The sequence below is a fragment of the Spermophilus citellus genome, assembly GCF_964194105.1.
Source record: "Spermophilus citellus genome assembly, chromosome: 3".
Taxonomy (NCBI): Eukaryota; Metazoa; Chordata; class Mammalia; order Rodentia; family Sciuridae; genus Spermophilus; species Spermophilus citellus.
Genome location: NC_138184.1, coordinates 18419816 through 18437648, shown reverse-complemented (window position 1 = coordinate 18437648; position 17833 = coordinate 18419816). Strand labels below are relative to the sequence as shown.

At 41.6% G+C, this 17833-nt stretch overlaps 3 protein-coding genes across 8 annotated transcripts in view; 2 read left to right on the top strand and 1 right to left on the bottom strand.

The window, feature by feature from the left end:
* The window catches only part of LOC308644299 (uncharacterized protein), a gene marked incomplete at its 3' end in the record, with an annotated part of 100159 nt that extends 99423 nt beyond the window's left edge, over window positions 1-736 (top strand). The window contains exon 4 of the mRNA XM_081285251.1: window positions 197-736. Coding sequence (XP_081141377.1) covers window positions 197-320 — 124 coding nt within the window. The remainder of the gene's footprint in view (window positions 1-196) is intronic.
* KIF9 (kinesin family member 9) overlaps window positions 1-804 on the bottom strand; it is a 60194-nt gene extending 59390 nt beyond the window's left edge. For 2 of the 4 annotated variants that reach the window (XM_081285241.1, XM_081285243.1), the window contains exon 1: window positions 634-745. The gene's annotated coding sequence lies outside the window, so the exon portion shown is untranslated. Of the gene's footprint in view, window positions 1-633 lie in introns of all 4 variants that reach the window. The other 2 variants (XM_081285244.1, XM_081285242.1) reach the window with 2 other exon arrangements.
* Window positions 805-956: 152 nt separating this feature from the next.
* The window catches only part of KLHL18 (kelch like family member 18), a 53479-nt gene continuing 36602 nt past the window's right edge, over window positions 957-17833 (top strand). For 2 of the 3 annotated variants that reach the window (XM_081285245.1, XM_081285246.1), the window contains exon 1: window positions 957-1250. In XM_081285245.1, coding sequence (XP_081141371.1) covers window positions 1122-1250 — 129 coding nt within the window. In that variant the 5' untranslated portion in view covers window positions 957-1121. The remainder of the gene's footprint in view (window positions 1251-17833) is intronic. The other variant, XR_014020945.1, reaches the window with a different exon arrangement.

Genomic DNA, 17833 nt, shown 5'->3' with positions numbered 1-17833 from the left:
AGGAGATGAGGGAGTATCTGGTGTGATGGCTGGTACACAGGCAGTCCCTATTTTCTGGCGCTCTTGCACAAACCAGGGGCAGAGGCTACAACAGCATCTGAACCCCAAACATAGGGTCCAACCTGGCCTTGGGCTGGAGACAAGACCAGCATGTAGGCAAAAGTAGCCTTTCTCTTTTTTCTCACCTAACTTGTAGGAGCCCCATGAGGAGTGTGGGTGGCAGTGGGCCTTGGGCCCATTCCTCTCTTTCTCTGGAGCGGTTTCCTCATCTGCAAAGCGCAGGACTCAGACTGATGATCCCCAAGGTCACTCCAGTTTGAAAACTAACGAGTGCAGAAGAGTCCAGAAGACCCCTGGCACCCCTGCCTCACGCCCTCTATGTCTGGAGCACGACGTGGGATCCTCACGGAACCAGGGGATATTAGCCCCGAAGGTCCTAAATCGCTGCCAGAATAAAAAGGACCCCCTGAAGCCGCGTGCCTTCCTCTGCCAGAGTTTCACAAACTAGCAAGCCAAGCCGGGAACTCCGGGATAGAGTGGTGCTGGGAATTCAGCCACTGCCAGCGGCCAGGACGCACAACCCCATCGGGCCTCCCTTCTCCCTAATCCCACTGTCGCGCGGCCCCTGCTCACCGCTCCCGAGGCAGCGGCACTCGCCCAGTGCGACCGCTGCCGACTGCAGAGACCCAAGCTCTGCACGCGATTTGGACACGCCAAGAGCTGCTGCCGGGCTGTGTATAAAGTCGCCATAGCAACGGGTCGCGTCGGGGATTCCGGAAGTATCGTGGGGTGGTGGCGGAAATGAAGTGCACAGCACTAGGTCGAGGATACAGGTAAGGTCAGGACAGAATCGAAAAACAGGAGATGTGGCCTATGATTCTAGGAAGACTGCAACAGCTGCATGCGCAAAGCCGGGTTCGAGGTAGCGGGGAAACGAGGGCTGTGTATGAACCAGGAAGCGGGGCTGCAGGTCTTCCGGCGCAGAAGAATTTGCGATTACGGCGGCCGCGCAGGCCCGTCCCATTCCGGCTCAGCGTTCCTAGCTGCGGTCGGTGTGTGCCCCGCCCTGGTTAGTGTGGAGCCGGCCGGCCAGGCCTGCGCAGTTGCTGCGGTGGGGGAAGATGGTGGAGGACGGTGCGGAGGAGCTTGAGGACTTGGTGCACTTCTCCGTGTCGGAGTTGCCTAGTCGCGGCTACGGCGTCATGGAGGAGATCCGGCGACAGGGCAAGCTGTGCGACGTGACGCTCAAGGTGCTGCGGGATGGGCGGCGGCTGGCTGAGAGGAAAGGGGTCGAGCGGGAAGAAAAGAGGGACGGGTGACAGGAGAAGGGAGGTCGAGCAGGCAGAGGGGTGGAGAGAAGAGAGTGGAGGGAGACCCGTCGTAGGGAGAGAGGTGCCGAGTGGGAGAGGGGTATTAAGGCCAAGTTGGGCGCGGAAGAGGGACAGCTTTCAGCCGTTGGAAGGAAAGGTTGAGAGGTGCGCCGCCGAGGCCCTCAGACTGGGAGACACCGAAGTGCCCGCCTCCTTTTTCTGTCACACAGACCAGAGAAAATGTACTTACAGCTTCTCTTGGGAGTAAGGGGCGGTGTCCGGCTCCACATTTGGGTGGATACCACTGAAGCATCTTCTTGTGCACATAGAGATTTCTTTGTGCCGCTCGAAGTTGACTGTGCTTTCGTATAGAGGTGAAGGCTTCTCCTTAGGTGTCATTGCTTGTCCTTGATTGTTAGAATCTTTGAGGTGAGCAGATGTCCTCTCACACTGGAAGACCCCCCCACCACCACCACCATCACCAAAAGGTCTATTTTAACCACCCTTCCTACCAGCAGTCACAAAAACCAGCCCCCCCCCCCCATTGCTTGAGTCTTTTCCTGCGGAGAGACATGCTGTGCTGCTTCTTGAGCAAGCTGCTGAGCCATGTGGAACCCTCCAGGTGGGGAGATGGTGCTGTCATTAGTGTTCCCTATTAGACTTTAGCTGGAAGGCTCTCAGCATCTGAGTGACCTTCTTGTTTAAAAAACAAACAAACAAAACAAAACTATGCAGAGATCTTTTTGCTTTTATTTTCTACATGGTTAAGGAAACCTTGCTTCTTCCTTAACCAGCTACCCTGCTGGAGAGGGTAAAGTAGGATAGTTAAGAGTTTGGCTTTGGTGACAGGAGGATTTGGATTAAAATCCCAGTTGTAACCTTGGACAAGTTATTTATTCTCTCTAAGCCTCAGTCTTCCAAATGTAAAAATAGGTAAGGTTCCTAATTCTCCATGTTAGTGGGAGGATTAAATGGGAAATTTTGTGGTATTCTTTGCCTTATTCCTGTCCAAGTTCTTCAGTGGTGCTATCAGGTAGGGCCTGTAGAATAATGGACCTGCCTTTTCACTGTGTGAAAGGGGACTTGGGTCTCTCCTTTTCATCCCTTTAATCCCCTCCTGAAGGAAATGATTTTCCAGGAGAGGAATACAGTGGCCTGAGAAAGGGGCAGGATCTTCTTAGGTGAGAAAGAGGAGCCAAGAGGATTAAGAAAACTGAGCTGGACTAATGGAAGCAGAGGAAGTAAAAATAAATGAGAGATTTTTGTCCACAGAAATAAATGTGAGAGATGTGGAGATTTGTAAACAGAAGAATGATCTAGTTGTGGAAGTAACATTTGGTGTGAATAGAGACTGGTGAAAAGCAGTAATAAGGAGGGATTTTTGGATTTAGATATAAGGTGTAATGGTGAATTAAGGGACGCTTTTGAAACACAGAGAAGCAAAAAGGGCATGACAGAGTGGAATGGTCACAGATATTTCTACATAAAATAGTGACTTTCATTTCTACTTTAATAAAAATATCAAATATAGTAGATTTATAGCAAAAAAATACCTGTATGACTTTTTTTTTTCAATTAAAATGCTTTCTGTTCATTCAAAGGGACAAGTAAATCATTCAGATGTAGTACCATGTGAGTGTCAGTCTGAATTACTGTTTCAAGGGCATAAGGACCAGTGTATAGGCCTAGGCTAGAGCTGGTCAGAACTGTAAAGACCAATCTCTTCTATAAGGCCTGAGAAGTGTTTCAGTGACTGTAGGGCCAGGAAAAAGGCCAAGCATACCAGGTTCTGCTGCATTTCACTGCCCTCTACAAAAACTGTGCTGTGAAACTTGTTTGTCACCCCCCCCCACACACACACACACACAGGAAATATAGTCTTTCCTCAAATTTCTGGCAATTCCGGATTGTTTTTCAGATAAACAGGCACTGAAAAGTTTTTTGGTATGTGATGACTTGTTGACTAGTGGGCCTCCCTTAGGGCAATGGATCTCAAACTTTAGCAGGCATCAGAATTCCTTGTTGGCCTTGTAAAAACTCTGGGTTTTGGAGTTCACCCCTGAATTCTGATTCATAGGTCTGGCATGGGCCCAAGAAGATACATTTCTGTCATGTTCTCCAGTGGTGCTGTCAGGTAGGGCCTGTAGGATAATGGACCTGCCTTTTCACTGGAATGTGTTCAGACTTCTCAGTCTTCTAGGTGTCCTCCTAGATGATATAAATCTGGTTGTTATCATTCCAGGAGTCTTGTGTGAAAGGGGACTTGGGTCTCTCCTTTTTGTATGGCAGACTTTGAGTCAGTCCCCCTAAATGGTGCCATTTCCTTATTTTCAATGGTGTCCCAGTTACACAAGTCTGGAGTCACTAGTTCATCCTGTTTAGAGAGTAAATCTCCAGTCTTCTGCTAGGGCAGTGACAGAGTGTTGCCTGGTGGAGGGGACCAGTACTGCCTGTTTTGGGCTCTTCCTTATGACACACCTTCAAAAGAAACTGGCAGCTCCAGTGGTTGAATTTGCAGTGGCTTTACATCTGCATTACTCAGAATTCTCCATCTAAGTCAGTTATTACTCATTTTTTAAAAAATTTTATTTATTTACTTATTTTTTTAGTTCTCAGCAGACACAACATCTTTGTTTGTTTGTGGTGCTGAGGATCGAACCCGGGCCGCACGCATGCCAGGCGAGCGCGCTACCGCTTGAGCTACATCCCCAGCCCCAGTTATTACTCATTTGTCTGCTTTTCATCTTCTAAATTTTTTTATTTTTTGGGGGGTGGGATGGGGATGGGGGTTGAACCCAGATGTACTCTACTGCTGAGCTACATTCCCAGCCCTTTTTATTTTTATTTTAAAAATTTTTTTGTAGTTGTAGAAGACAGCATGCCTTTATTTGTTTATTTATTTATTTTTTAATACAGTGCTAAGGATCGAACCCATTGCCTCACACGTGCTAGGCAAGTGCTCTGCCACTGAGCTACAGCCCCAGCCCTTTATTTTAAATTTTGAGACTGAGTCTCATTAAGTTGCCCAGGCTGACTTCAAACTTGTGATCCTCCTGACTTAGCCACCCAAGTTACTAGGATAACAGATGCGTGCCACCACACTTGACCATTTTCTAAAATTTTGTAGATTTTTCTTATCTGTTTCTCTGCTTCTTTTTCCTTGGGAGCTTCAGTTTGTTTGTTTTGTTTTGTTTGTTTGTTTATTTGTTTTGGTGTTTTGGTTTTTTTTTTTTTTTTTTTTTTTTTGTACCAGGAATTGAAGCCAGGGGCATTTAATCACTGAGCCACATCTGCAGCTCCTTTTATTATAGAGACAGGGTCTTGGTGAGTTGCTTAAGACCCTGCTAAGTTGCTGAGGCTGGCTTTGAACTCATTATCCTGCCTCAGCCTCCCAAGCAGCTGGGATTACAGGCATGCGCCACTGCACCCAGCTTGCTTAACTGTTTCTTGAACATTAGTATGAGAGGCAGGATGATGCAGACTTTGGAGCCAGACTACCTGGTTTTGAATGCTGGCTCTGCTACTTCTTAGTTGTGAAAACCTGAACCCAAGTTCTTTAAATGCTAATGATTCAGTTTCTTCATCCTTAAAATGGGGATCATCACCTACCTGAGTAGTGAGGATTCTATTAGTTAACATAATGAAACACTTCAAATAATCATGTAGTAAATACTTAGTAAGTAGTAGATTTTGTTGGGGGTACTGAGGATTGATCTACTTAGGGGCACTCAACCAATGAGCCACATCCTCAGCCCTATTTTTTTTTTTTTTTTTGTATTTTATTCAGAGACAAGGTCTCACTGAGTTGCGTAGCACCTCACCATTGCTGAGGCTGGCTTTGAACTCATAATCCTCCTGTTTCAGCTTCCCAAGCCAATGGGTTTATAGGTGTGTGCCACCGTGACCAGGAATTGAGTCCAAGGGTGCTCTCATCCTCAGTCCTTTTTGGTGGGGGCAGAGAGACAGGGTCTCACTAAGTCACCCTGGCTGGTCTCAAACTTGATGTCCTCCTGCCTCAGCCTTCAGAGTTGCTGGAATTACAGGTATGCACCACCAGCCAGTCAATAATAATTTTTTCTTAAGAGACAGGGTCTCATGGGGCTGGGGATGTGGCTCAAGCGGTAGCGCGCTCGCCTGGCATGCGTGCGGCCCGGGTTCGATCCTCAGCACCACATACCAACAAAGATGTTGTGTCCGCTGAGAACTAAAAAAATAAATAAATATTAAAATTCTCTCTCTCTCTCTCTCTCTCTCTCTCTCTCCTCTCTCACTCTCTCTTTAAAAAAAAAAAAAAAAAGAGACAAGGTCTCACTATGTTCTGCAGACTGGCCCCAAACTCCTGGGCTCAAGTGACCCTCCTGCCTTAGTTTTCCCAAGTAGCTGGAACTACAGGTGTCCATCACCATTCCTGACTTTTTAATAATTTAATGAAGTTTCTAGAGGGAGTGGAGATAAATGTGTATGTTCAATCTGCCATTTTGAATTGATTTTTAGTGCCTGAAAAATTTTGGCTGATTTTATCTGAACAGAATGTTCATTGCCTTAAAAAAGTTTGCAGACCACTTTATACTTTAGTAGCTTACATTTTAAATGTCAGAGTCTAAGCCAGAAGGGGAAGGAACTTGTTCAAGGTCACAATTTGGATTACACAGAAATAGAGATAGACTCTAGTCTCTGAGTGCAGGATGAACTGTTCTTTCATACTTTCTTGTTATCTCATTTGTGACAGTGACTGAACTGATTTCAGGGGCTATCATGTGAATTTGAATTAATCTCCCTCCATTCACTATACTCATGCTTAGCAACATATCATTTTTACTAGTTTTCCAAGATTTAGAGAGAGTGTGAAAGTGAACATTTGCAGACAAACCACATTCTCAAAATTCACTGCCAACACTTGAACCTAGACTTGATTTTTTTTAAAATATTTGAAATTTAAATACCCAGCAAACCTATTGAATAGTTAAGCAGAGGCATGACAAAAAAAGAGTAATACATTAGTTTTTTTTTTTTTAATCACATTCTGTATCTGTGGTAATCTGAGTCTGTTATCAGGAAAAAAAAAAAAAAAACCATGGTCCTTTATCTTAAAGATTAGGAGGATAGTAGTGCAAGAATCCTTGGCAAACTTGCATCAGGCTTGGTCTAGATAGAGAGGCTTGTATCCATGGAGGTTCTCATCCCCTCTTTCCATTTCATCTCTTTTTCCTCTGGGCTAACAGAAGCCCAAGGCTCAGGCAGCATCTGTTAGGTTCATCTGTGTCCAACTAGTTGGACAGACTTCCCAGATTCAAGGCGATCTGTAGCCACCAGGTTTTTGTGTTTTTTTCCCACTCAACTTAACTCCCTTCCTTTTTCTATTTTTGTGAGAGCAGAATGGGAGCAGGATGATGTCACCAGACCTCTTCAAATTATTCACAAACTTGTAATAAACTTAGAAGAGAGAGGAGATGTGTCTGTGTGTGTGTGTATACACACACACATTCTTTGTTTTGCGACCACTGCTAAATGGTTCCTGAAAGATCTACTGCCATCAATCTTCTCAGCATTTCTCCAAGGTCCTGCTGAGGTTTTTGAGCCAGGATCTGAGAATTTACCTCCAGAAGGAAAAGAATAGTATTAGAATAGTTTCTAATCCACTAAATCCAGGTACAGAATTTTCACATAAACTGGTTTCAAGAACTGCTCATTTGAGTCTAGAGTCTTGCCCAATTTGTTTTCACAACTGGCCTTGTGATGAAAGAATAGGTGGAGAAGGATGTAAGGAAATGAAATAAGGACTTGTTGATGCATGCCATTTTTGTTGTGTGTACTATAGTGAGTTAGTTACACAGGGATAATTATAGAGCTAGAGTAATCATATTAAAAGTAGCCTGTAGAGGTCCTCTATCAAAGCCACTCGTTGAGAAGGTTAAAAAAAAAAAACAAAAACCTGAGGCTTAGAGCTATTAAAGGATTTGCCCAAGGTACAAAGCTATATTTGATATTTGCTGAGATCCAACACAGCTGTTTTCATATTTGTGGAAGTAATGCTTTTATATCCTCTGTCACATTACTCACCTGCTCTGCTAATGGTATGAAGCAGAGCAGGGAACAGGACATCTTTAGTGTCATCTTTGAGCCTGGAGGGCAGTGATGGGTATGGTTTTAGCTAAGAAGAGAATGCAGACCACTATTATACTTTAGTAGCTTGCATTTTATTTATTTATTTTTAAAATTTATTCATTTTTATGTGGTGCTGAGGATCGAACCCAGGGCCTCATGCATGCAAGATAAGCGCTCTACCACTGAGCTATAACCCCAGTCCCAGTAGCTTGCATTTTAAATATCGGGGTCTAAGTCAGAAGGGGAAGGCACTTGTTCAAGGTCACAATTTGGATTACACAGAAATAGGGATAGACTCTAGTCTCTGACTACAGGGTCAACTGTTCTTTCATACTTTCTTGTTACCTCATCTGTTCATGACAGTGACTGAACAGTATTGTCTGTTAGTCTTCTACACATGACTTCTTGATACCTTTTGATTTTTGAAGTGACATTATATTGGAAAACTCATGCTTCTGAATACTTGCTTGTTCATTTCTGGGATTTACTACTGATTTTTCTCATGTTATTATGTTCATCTTCAGCCTTATCTTTTGGTAATGAGCAGTTAGAGTGGAGAGGAAAGATATGCTCCTTAAGGAGCAAAGCACTTGTGATGTGAACTTCATATTCATAAAAATTCAGCTTTGATCTCTTTCTTATTCAAATTATATTGTGGTTAATGCTGTTAAATTTGGACACTGATTAGGTGGATAAGAGAGCTTAATGCTGCCTCACATATGGGTGAGGAGAGAGTTGAAGATGCAGGCTGGGAAATCTGTTACTAGCAGAGCCACATTCATGAGCTCACCCTTGGGCTTGGCTAGGTGAATGTGAAAAGCCTGTGTTTGGGGATGCTTCTTACATAGACAATTCCTTTATTGTTTTGTTCATGAGATTCCTTTGCTTGCCCTTTAGTTTAGCGTTATAGAAAAGGAGACCACATTGTTTTTCTATAGGTGTTATTTCTAGCTACTGCTAAATTACAAGCACAACATTACCTTCCTACTAGGCATCTTGATGCCATTTTGGCATGGCACCAGCCAAATTCCCTGTGGTTAGCTTAGGATGACCTTAGGAAGAAATCCTTTAACTTTACTAGTGTGTTGAGAGAATTCTTGTTAACCCTGTAGGAAAAGATCCTTGTGCAGCCAACAAGTTGCTTTTTTCAGTCTTTTTTTATAGGATTTTTTTTTTAACAGAGAGAGAGAGAGAATTTTTTTAATATTTATTTTTTAGTTTTCAGCAGACACAACATCTTTGTTTGTATGTGGTGCTGAGGATCGAACCCGGGCCGCACGCAAGCATGCCGGGCAAGCGCACTACAGCTTGAGCCACATCCCCAGCCCCATTTTTTCAGGTTTTCTCTGATCTTGTTCTCCTACTCTTAGCAGCTTCACATTTCACTTTGGTCAGTGGAACACTGAAGATCTGGATACAACAGTGAGCAGAGTATGCCACATCTTTGTGAATGTGAGCTTACATTCTAGTGGGGCAGCAGACAATAAACAGATAGAAAACTTCCGCTGTGATAAGTGCTATGAAGAAAAATAAAGCTGGATAACGGGCCCCAGAGTGCTATTTTTTTTTAGTTTTCATCGGACACAACATCTTTGTTTGTATGTGGTGCTGAGGATCAAACCCAGGCCGCACGCATGCCAGGCGAGCATGCTACCGCTTGAGCCACATCCCCAGCCCTCTGTCTGGTTCTTGAAGGAAATTCTGTGTAGAGTGAAAGTCAAAGGTTACAGACTTGTCAGGGGAGCAGCTGTTGGTGGTTTTATTTTATTTTATTTTTTTAAATTTCTTTATTTATTTACTTATTTGTTTTTATGTGGTCCTCAGGATCAAACCTAGGGTCTCACACCTGCGAGGCAAGTGCTCTACCACTTAGCTACAGCCCCAGCCCTCTTGGTGGTTTTAAAAAGTAAAACTCATCTTTTTTTCCCTGTCTATGAACTAGTCCTATAAGTCATCAAGATCTCTTGGAGTAGTGGGAATGCAGGAACGGCAGGTGGTGGGTAATTTTTTATAGGATTTAGGAAAGGACTGCTGATTTAACTAAATCTCTGATTATTCTAAGCTGCTCATAGAAATCTGTTGCTGTCCCTGCTGTCTCAGACTCAAGAGGGAGGCACTTAAGGATTCCTGTTATTTTTTTTTTTCTTTATATATTTTTTAGTTGTAGATGGACACAATACCTTTATTTTGTTTGTTTGTTTTTATGTGGTGCTGAGGATCGAACCAAGTGCCTTCACATGTGCAAAGCAAGGGCTCTACCGCTGAGCCCCAGCCCCAGCCCAAGGATTCCTGTTATTGATAGCCACTTTGGATCGACTTTTCTAGGATAGCAAATTGAGTATTTGCTATTCAGTGCTAGGAGCCACAAGCAAATATACGATGTATGGCACCTTTGGTTGTAAAGTGACGCCAGCTAGCCACTGAGATGATTATGTTAAGATTTACATTCATATGGAAATTGGACTCCCGCTGTTCACCTTGGCCTGCTACCGGATTCATGTTACGGGACTCTTGGAGAGTTCCCATTGGTTGGGGAAGGATAGTAGGAGGGAATTCCGGGGGAGGTTCGGGGGACCCCCGGTTCCGGGGAACGCGGGGTTCCGGTGGTGGCCCGTTCGGGGAGGACCGGGTTTGGCTTGCCAGCGCCTACAGAGTATTGGCGGCTTTTTCAAAATAAAGTTTTGTTCCTGCTTGAGTGGCTCGTGATTCTGTGCCCAGCCAAGACTGCGGCATTTCCGCCCTCTGCCCTTCTCCCCTAGTTGACTACTCATGATCTCCTACATCAGCTGGCTTTCTCTTCATGACCTGTGTTCTCCTTTTTTGGGTCTTTCCCCTAGTTCTTTGGCTTGGAATATATACTTTGATGCTGGACACAGTCCTCTACATGCTTCAGGGCTTCTTTTGTGTTTTCTCAAGGGGAGATAAATGATCAAACACTCCTCTTCTGTTCTCCTTAAGCACTTTGCATTTGTATCTGTTTAACATTGTCTTTCACAAGTTTATACACCTGTCTCCCTGCCAGCCTATGTATTTCGCAGAGGCACATGCCCTGTTCTGTCACATTGGAGGGTTGTGTGAAGTTTCACCTCTCTGAGTACTGTTTTCTCAATGTTCCTCAAGGTGTAGTTAATCACTCCCTCTTCTCTTGTAGCATAATGGCTTATTTCTCTCAGTGCTTGGCAGCCTGTTTGAAATGTAGAATTTCAGGCCCTCCTGAACTAGAATCTGGTGCTTCTTACATAGTGTGCACACAAAGGTTTGATGAACATTGCCTTAGCATTGTGTTCCCCTTACCACTATTCCCTGTTCCCCTTACCACTGTGTTCAGACACAGTGTATATGTGTTTTTCTTCCCCTCTTAAGAATGAACTCATGAAGCATGTGAACCATGTTTTATTTAGTATAGTTCTTGGCATGTTTCAGGTGCTCAAAGTTGTTTGTTGTTTGCTGAATGACCTGAAAGGGCTGAGATGTTTCTTCAGTCAGTCTACTGTAGAAGTGCATGTAATTCTGCATGGTGCTTTGCTCTGTGCATGGGATTCCCTGCTATGGATAGGACTCAGTTTCTTTGGTGTTTATAAATTGGTGGGTGAGATTGATACTTATCAGTTTATAATGAGACAAAGCAGAGTGTGATACATTCTATAACAGCAGGTATCACCAGGGCCTAAGGGACCTTACACCAAAAGAATGACAGTTACATTTCAGAGGGTTTGTGACTGCTTTGGAAAGGATGGCATTTGATTGGTATCTTACAGGATGAGTAGGACTTTGACAGATAGAGATAATGGGAAGAAGCATTCCAGGCTAGTAGAAAATCTATTCAAAGGCCCAGGAATGAAAATAACATGGTTTCTCAAGGAAGAAAGACATGGAGGAACAAGGTGGAAGGTGAGAAGGTGAGATTGGAAATGTGGGTTGAATGCAAACTGTGAACTTGAATTTTTATGGTGAGCAGTTTGAACTGGTAAAAAAACAAAAAAAACAAAAAAACATCTCAAATCCCTTGTTGGTACAATTCACTGTTCATTGATTCCTGAGGATTCTGCTCTCCCATCTTCCTCCCCCTTGTCCCATTCTATGTTGCTGAATATGGATGGTGGGCAGTGGGGGAGGATTTGGAAGGGGTGGGTACAGGCCTAAATGTTTTAACCAGCTCTTTATGTGGGATTATTTGCCACAGAGCTTTTTTTAGTGTTAACTGGTTAGCCACTTCCTTTTTTAACCCCCTTCCTGACACTTACGCAGTGGGGCCCCCTGAAGCAGAGACCAAAACCCCATCAGTAGAGGGTTTAGACAGTGTGCTTTAAAATACTATCAAAACCTCAGAATGACCCTGGTATATTTTATTATACTTGCCATCAGTTTCCCGGCCCTACAGGTTTGTGAGGACTGATCATTTCTGCTCATGGATGGATGAGCATACCTCTGTCTATATTCTGGAATGGCAGGCAATCCATCAACATTTAAGGGGAAAGGTTACCTGCCCCCATTTCCTTACATGCCACCTTGTTAGAAACCCACCTAAGCAAGGTAAGTAGTGTAGCTTGTTCATTTCTATTTATTCATTTCTACTTACCTGGAAATCAAGCCCTCCACAAGTTGGCCCTAAGCCTCACCACCTTTTTCTTGAAACTTTTACTTCAGCTGACAAATTTCCTGTGCTTTGCCTCCTTTGAATTCCCACAATGACAGTTCCACTAGTCCTGAACTAGAAGGTCAACAGTTAAAAAAAAAAAAAAGAGGTAAAATTAATCAGAAGTTTTATGACTTTTGTGACTTGTTTATCCTCAGATGCAGGACCAACAGGCTTTGGGATTCATTAAGTACACTTTTGCATGAGGTGCTTTGTTAAGGGCTTGGATACAACCTGCCTCTCTGTGGGAAGAGTATTCAGCCTGAGAGAAGGAAATTCATTGGTGATGACATAATGTGTGCAGTAATGGAGTCTTGAGCAAGAAGGGGAGGGCTGCCTGCCTGGAAGTCAGAGAGGTCCTTCAGAGGAGGCAGCATTTGAGCTGGATCTTGAAGGATAAGGAATATAATTCACTGGGCAGAAAAATGGGGCATAAGGTTACAAGCAGAGGAATAGGGCAGTTTGGGGGATTGCCAGCACCTTAGAAGAGAGGCATGGAGGGGGATAAAACTGGGTGAAGTAGATTAGGACCAGCTTGGAGTTTGACCTGGCTTGTAAAAAAGTTAGGGACCCCAAAATAACAGGGACTGAAATGACTAGACTCAATTGTATGTGGTGTTGACTCATTCAGAAGCTTCATTTGTTCAACAAATATTGAGTGTGAATTGCCAGAGTGTTCCAAGAAAAGTGAAGCATACAAAGATTGCTCCCTTGATGGAACTCCTGCTTCATTAAGAATAGATGAATTGGTTCTATTAGGCTACCACCATTTGCTTTTGTCCAGGTTACCAGTGACCTCCTTGATATAGTTATTCTATGATCACAAAGTTCTTCCCTGTCAAACCTTCTTACTTTCTGGAGACCGCGTTTTGTTTTTGTTTGTTTGGTTTCTTTATTGAGATGGGGTTTCAATAAAAAAAAAAAAAAACTATAGTCTTATATACCAGTACTATATTATACTAATGTATATTACTATTAAAATATAGCATATTCTTTTGAGATGATGATTTCAGATTCCTCGGCTCAAATGATTCTCCTGCCTCAGCCTTCCAAGTCGCTGGGACTACAGGTGTGCATCATCACACTTGGCTTTGTGTATTCTTCATCTCTCATTTTTGATAATATTATATAAATGGAATAATAGAGTATATGACCTTTTATGATTAATTTTTTTTACTCAGCATAATGCCTTTTAAGTGCTTCTAAGTTATTGTGTGTGTTGATTAGTTTTCTCTTTCATATTTCTAAGTAGATTTATCTCTGAGATAAATGTCTAGTGATATTTTGCTGTTTCAAAAATATAGTATATTTTTAGTATTAGAATAAATTGCTGTTTTCCAAAATGCCTATACATAGATTCCTACAGCCATGTATGAGTGTGATAGTTAATTTTATGTGTCAACTTGGATAGACTGTAGTGCCCAGTTGTTTGGTAAAACACCAGTCTAGATACTGTTGTGAAGGTATTTTTTTTAGATGTGATTGATAATTTTTCTTTTTAAGTGTTGAGGACTGAACCCAGAGCCTCGAGCATGCTAGGTAAGCACTGTACCACTGAGCTACATCCCAAGCTCTGTAATTAGCATTTAATTAGTAGATGTTGAGAAAACTGATTATCCTCCATAATGTGGGTCAGTCTTATCGGTTTAAAGTCTTAAGAGTAAAAACTGAAGTTTCCTGAATTAGCAATTCTGCCTCAAGATAGCAGAGAGGTCTGGGATGTCATTTAGTGTCAGAGTGCCTGCTCAGAATGTGTGAGGCCCTAGCTTCAATCCCCAGCACCATGTGGAAAAAAAAAAAGTTGATCTTTGGCCTGGGGTATAGCTCAGTGAAAGAGTGCTTGCCCGTCCAGCATGAAGCCCCAAGTTCTGTTTCTGGTATCACAAAAGAAAAAAAAAATTCTAAGAAAGAAACCTGCCTGAATTTCCTGCCTGCTTTCCTGCCCTGCATAATTCACACTCAAAACTGTGAAGTCAAATCTTATCTAAATCTCTGGCCTGCCAGCCCACTACAGGTTTTGGGTTTACTAATCCCTACAATCTCATGAGCCAATTGCTCAATTCCCTCTCCCTCTGGCTGTATATTAGTTCTATTTTTGGAAAACTATAATACAACGACTGACCCAGTTCTTTTGCTTCCTCATCTGCATTTAGTATTGTCACTGTTTTTTTATTTGGAGCATTCATTTGAATGTGTAGTAATAGCTCATGATTAGAATTTGCATTGTTTAATGAGTAATGATGCTGAACATTTTTACATGTTTACTTTACATCTATATAACATATTTGATGAAATAGCTCTTCATGTCTTTTCCCTTTTTCTCACTTTTTTTTGTTTTGTTTTGTTTTTTTGGTTTTTCTTTTTTTTTTTTTTTTGCTTTGTTTTTGCTGTGTTGGGGGTTGAACCGAGGATCCTGTACACCCAGGGCAAGTATTCTGACCCTGAGCTACTTCCCTACCCTTCAATTGACTTTTTATATGTATTTTTATTTATTTTAGTTGTTGATGGACCTTTATTTTATTTATTTATATGTGGTGCTGAGAATCAAACCCGGTGCCTCACACATGCTAAGCAAGTACTCTGCCACTGAGCCACAATCCCAGCTCCCCTACAATTGATTCTTGTATGTCGCTCTTGTATCCTGTAACCTTGTTGAACTTATTTACTAGTTCTAGGGTTTTATTGTTTTATTTATTTATTTATCTATTTATTTATCTATCTATTTATTTATTTATTTTGGTGGTGCTAGGGATTGAACTCAGGGCTTTGTGCATGCTAGGAAGCTCTCTACCAACTGAACTATTTCCCTAGCCCCTGTTTTTGTTTTTGATTTCTAGATTGTTTTGCCTTTTCTTTTCTTTTTTTTTTTCTTTCAGTACTGGGGATCAAATCCAGGGCCTCATGCATGCAAGTACTCTACCATTGAGCTAGAGTCAATAAAATCAACAAACCTCTAGCAAAACTGACAAAAAAAAAAAAAAGACATAAATCACCAGTATAAAAAGGAAATAGCAGGTATAATAATCATAAAAGGATAAAAGAGAATAGCATGAACAACTCTACCCACATGAATTGATGACAACTTTGATATAATGGATCAATTTCTTAAAATGACAACTTAGGATTTATTTGGTCCCCAGCACTGCAAAAAAAAAAATCAATTTACATATGTGTATACACATGCATAATATAACACACACACACACACACACACACACACACACACACAAGACTGGGGATATAGCCCATTTGGATCCCAGGGCTCAGAGCAAAAAAAAAAAAAAAAGAACAAGAAAACTCACAACAGCCACACTCCTATAATCCCAGCCATTTAGTCAGCCTAGGCAATTTAGCAAGACCCTGTCTCAAAAATAAAATTTTTTATAAAATATAGCTCAGTGGTAGAGCGCCTCTGGGTTCATTCCCCAGTACCACCAAAAAATAAAACTAAAAAGGACATGTATGTACATATGTGTATATACATTTAATAGATAATAATGAACTTAAAATTTACTATACCTATTTTGTATATGTAAGAAAAACTTGAAGGAAATGAATAGGAAATCATAATGCCTTATGCTTAGTCTTTGATATCCTTTTCTGAATTTAGGCTAGAGAACCTATAGTCCATTTGACTATAATCTCTCTGTTTTGTTTTTGCAATACTGGGGTTTGAACTCGGCCTCCCACATGTCAAGCAAGCGCTATACCACTGAGCTACACCCCCAGCCACATTTTGACTATAATCTTTAATGAAACTGCCATCTTTTTTGTAGAGTTATTTTCACAGAGAACTGTTGATTTGGGGGACTGCTAACTTTTGAGTTTTTTCAGAGATTATTAAGAAAAGTGGGTATTTTAATTTTAACAAATCCTTGCTGAGGTGGTTAGTTAATGTACATGACCCTTATTATCCTCAAGGGTTTGAGATCCACTAGTTGAAAAATAACAGACAACTACAGCATTTTGGACTAAGCTTTTACCTCTCAAATGTAGAATAAACTTACCTGTCTAACATCTGAATAAGATTTGGTTATGAACAGAGGGCTAAGCTGAGCTAGTTTTGTGCTTGGTGTTTGCTGAAATAGGTAGAGGATTAGTTGATACTTGAGGTAGGAAAACAGTTCAAGGATTCCTCATTCTGGCTACTTCCTATATTTCTTTCTTCTTTTTTTGGTACTCGGGATTGAACACAGGAGTGCTCAACACTGAGTTACATCTTCAGCCTCTTTTGTTTTTTTGAGACAGGATCTTGCTGACTGGCACAGGCTGTCTTTGAATTTGGCAGTCCTCCTGCCTCTGCCTCCCAAGTAGCTAGGATTTACCTCCTACATTTCTGTCGGACAAGACTGCATTATTTTCTGGGGTTAGTTAGCACTTAAATTTCATGGGAGGTGGAGAAAAAGAACAATTGTGTATCTATGGTTAAGAAACCAAAGTTTAACAAAAAGGCACATTGGTGGTGGCACAGTCCTGTACTGGCCATTTATGGCTCTGTTGTGAATGCCTCTATTTCAGGCTCAGCTTACTTGCTTTTACAAAGGAGCAAGCAATTTGTATGGGACACAGTTCATTTCAGTTTTGAATTCTACAATCTGTGGACAGTTCATGCTAGTCAGCAAGGCGAGTCTGGGAACACCAGCAGAAAATTAGATATGATGCAGGCTAGAGGAGGGAGTCGTGGATAAGGATCAGCACCTTCTCCTTTCTAGAGAATGTGTTCACTTCCCTCTTCACAGTATTTGTTCCTTGGGTCTCTAGAGCAGAAGTCAGCAAACTCTTTCTATAAAAGGGCAGATAGTAATTATTTTTGTCTTTGTGGACCGTTGGTTTCTGTCACAGCTACTCAGTTTTAACATTGTATGGGCATGTCTGTGTTCTAATAAAACTTCATATATGTACATTCAGATTTGAATTTCATATAATTTTCACATCATAACTATTAATATACTTTGAATCTCCCCCAACTATTCAAAAATGTGAACAATTCTTAACTCATGGGCCATACTAAAATAAGAAGCTGGACAGATTTGGCCCACGATTCCTCTAAAGTCTTAGAAATAACCTCTATAAAATTCTAAATTTGCAGATATCCCTTTTATTTATTTACCAAGTACTAATTTAGTATTTAGTATATGCCATGCATGTCTTAAATGACTTGCAGATGTTGGCTGACTTAATCCTCACAATAACTCATAGGGTTATTTTTTGTTTTCCCTATTTTTCAAATTAATAAGTTAAAGGCAGAGAGAAGTTAAGTAACTGGCTCAGGGTTACACAGCTGGTAAATAATCTAGATCTAGATTTGAACCTGAGTAGTTTGTCTCCAGAATACCCGTTCGTGACTGCATGATCAGTGTGATTCTGCAACCTGTACACTCAGAAAAATGAGAAATTATATCTCATCTGATTCAAATGTATGATATGTCAAGATCATTGTACTGTCATGTGTATCTGATTTTTTAAAGTAGGCCAGACTTCAGCTAAAGCCCCGTACTCTTTTTTTTTTTTTTTTTAAGAGAGAGAGAGAGAATTTTATTTTTTAGTTTTTGGCAGACATAACATCTTTGGTTTTTTTTTTGTTTGTTTGTTTTGTTTTTTGTTTTTTTTTATGTGGTGCTGAGGATCAAACCTGGGCCGCATGCATGCCAGGCGAGCGAGCTACTGCTTGAGCCATATCCCCAGCCCATGTGTATCTAATTAAAACAAGTTAAATTAAATTAAATTAACACCCATTAAAAAAAAAAGAATACCTGTTCTTATTCTCCTTGATGCTCTTTCT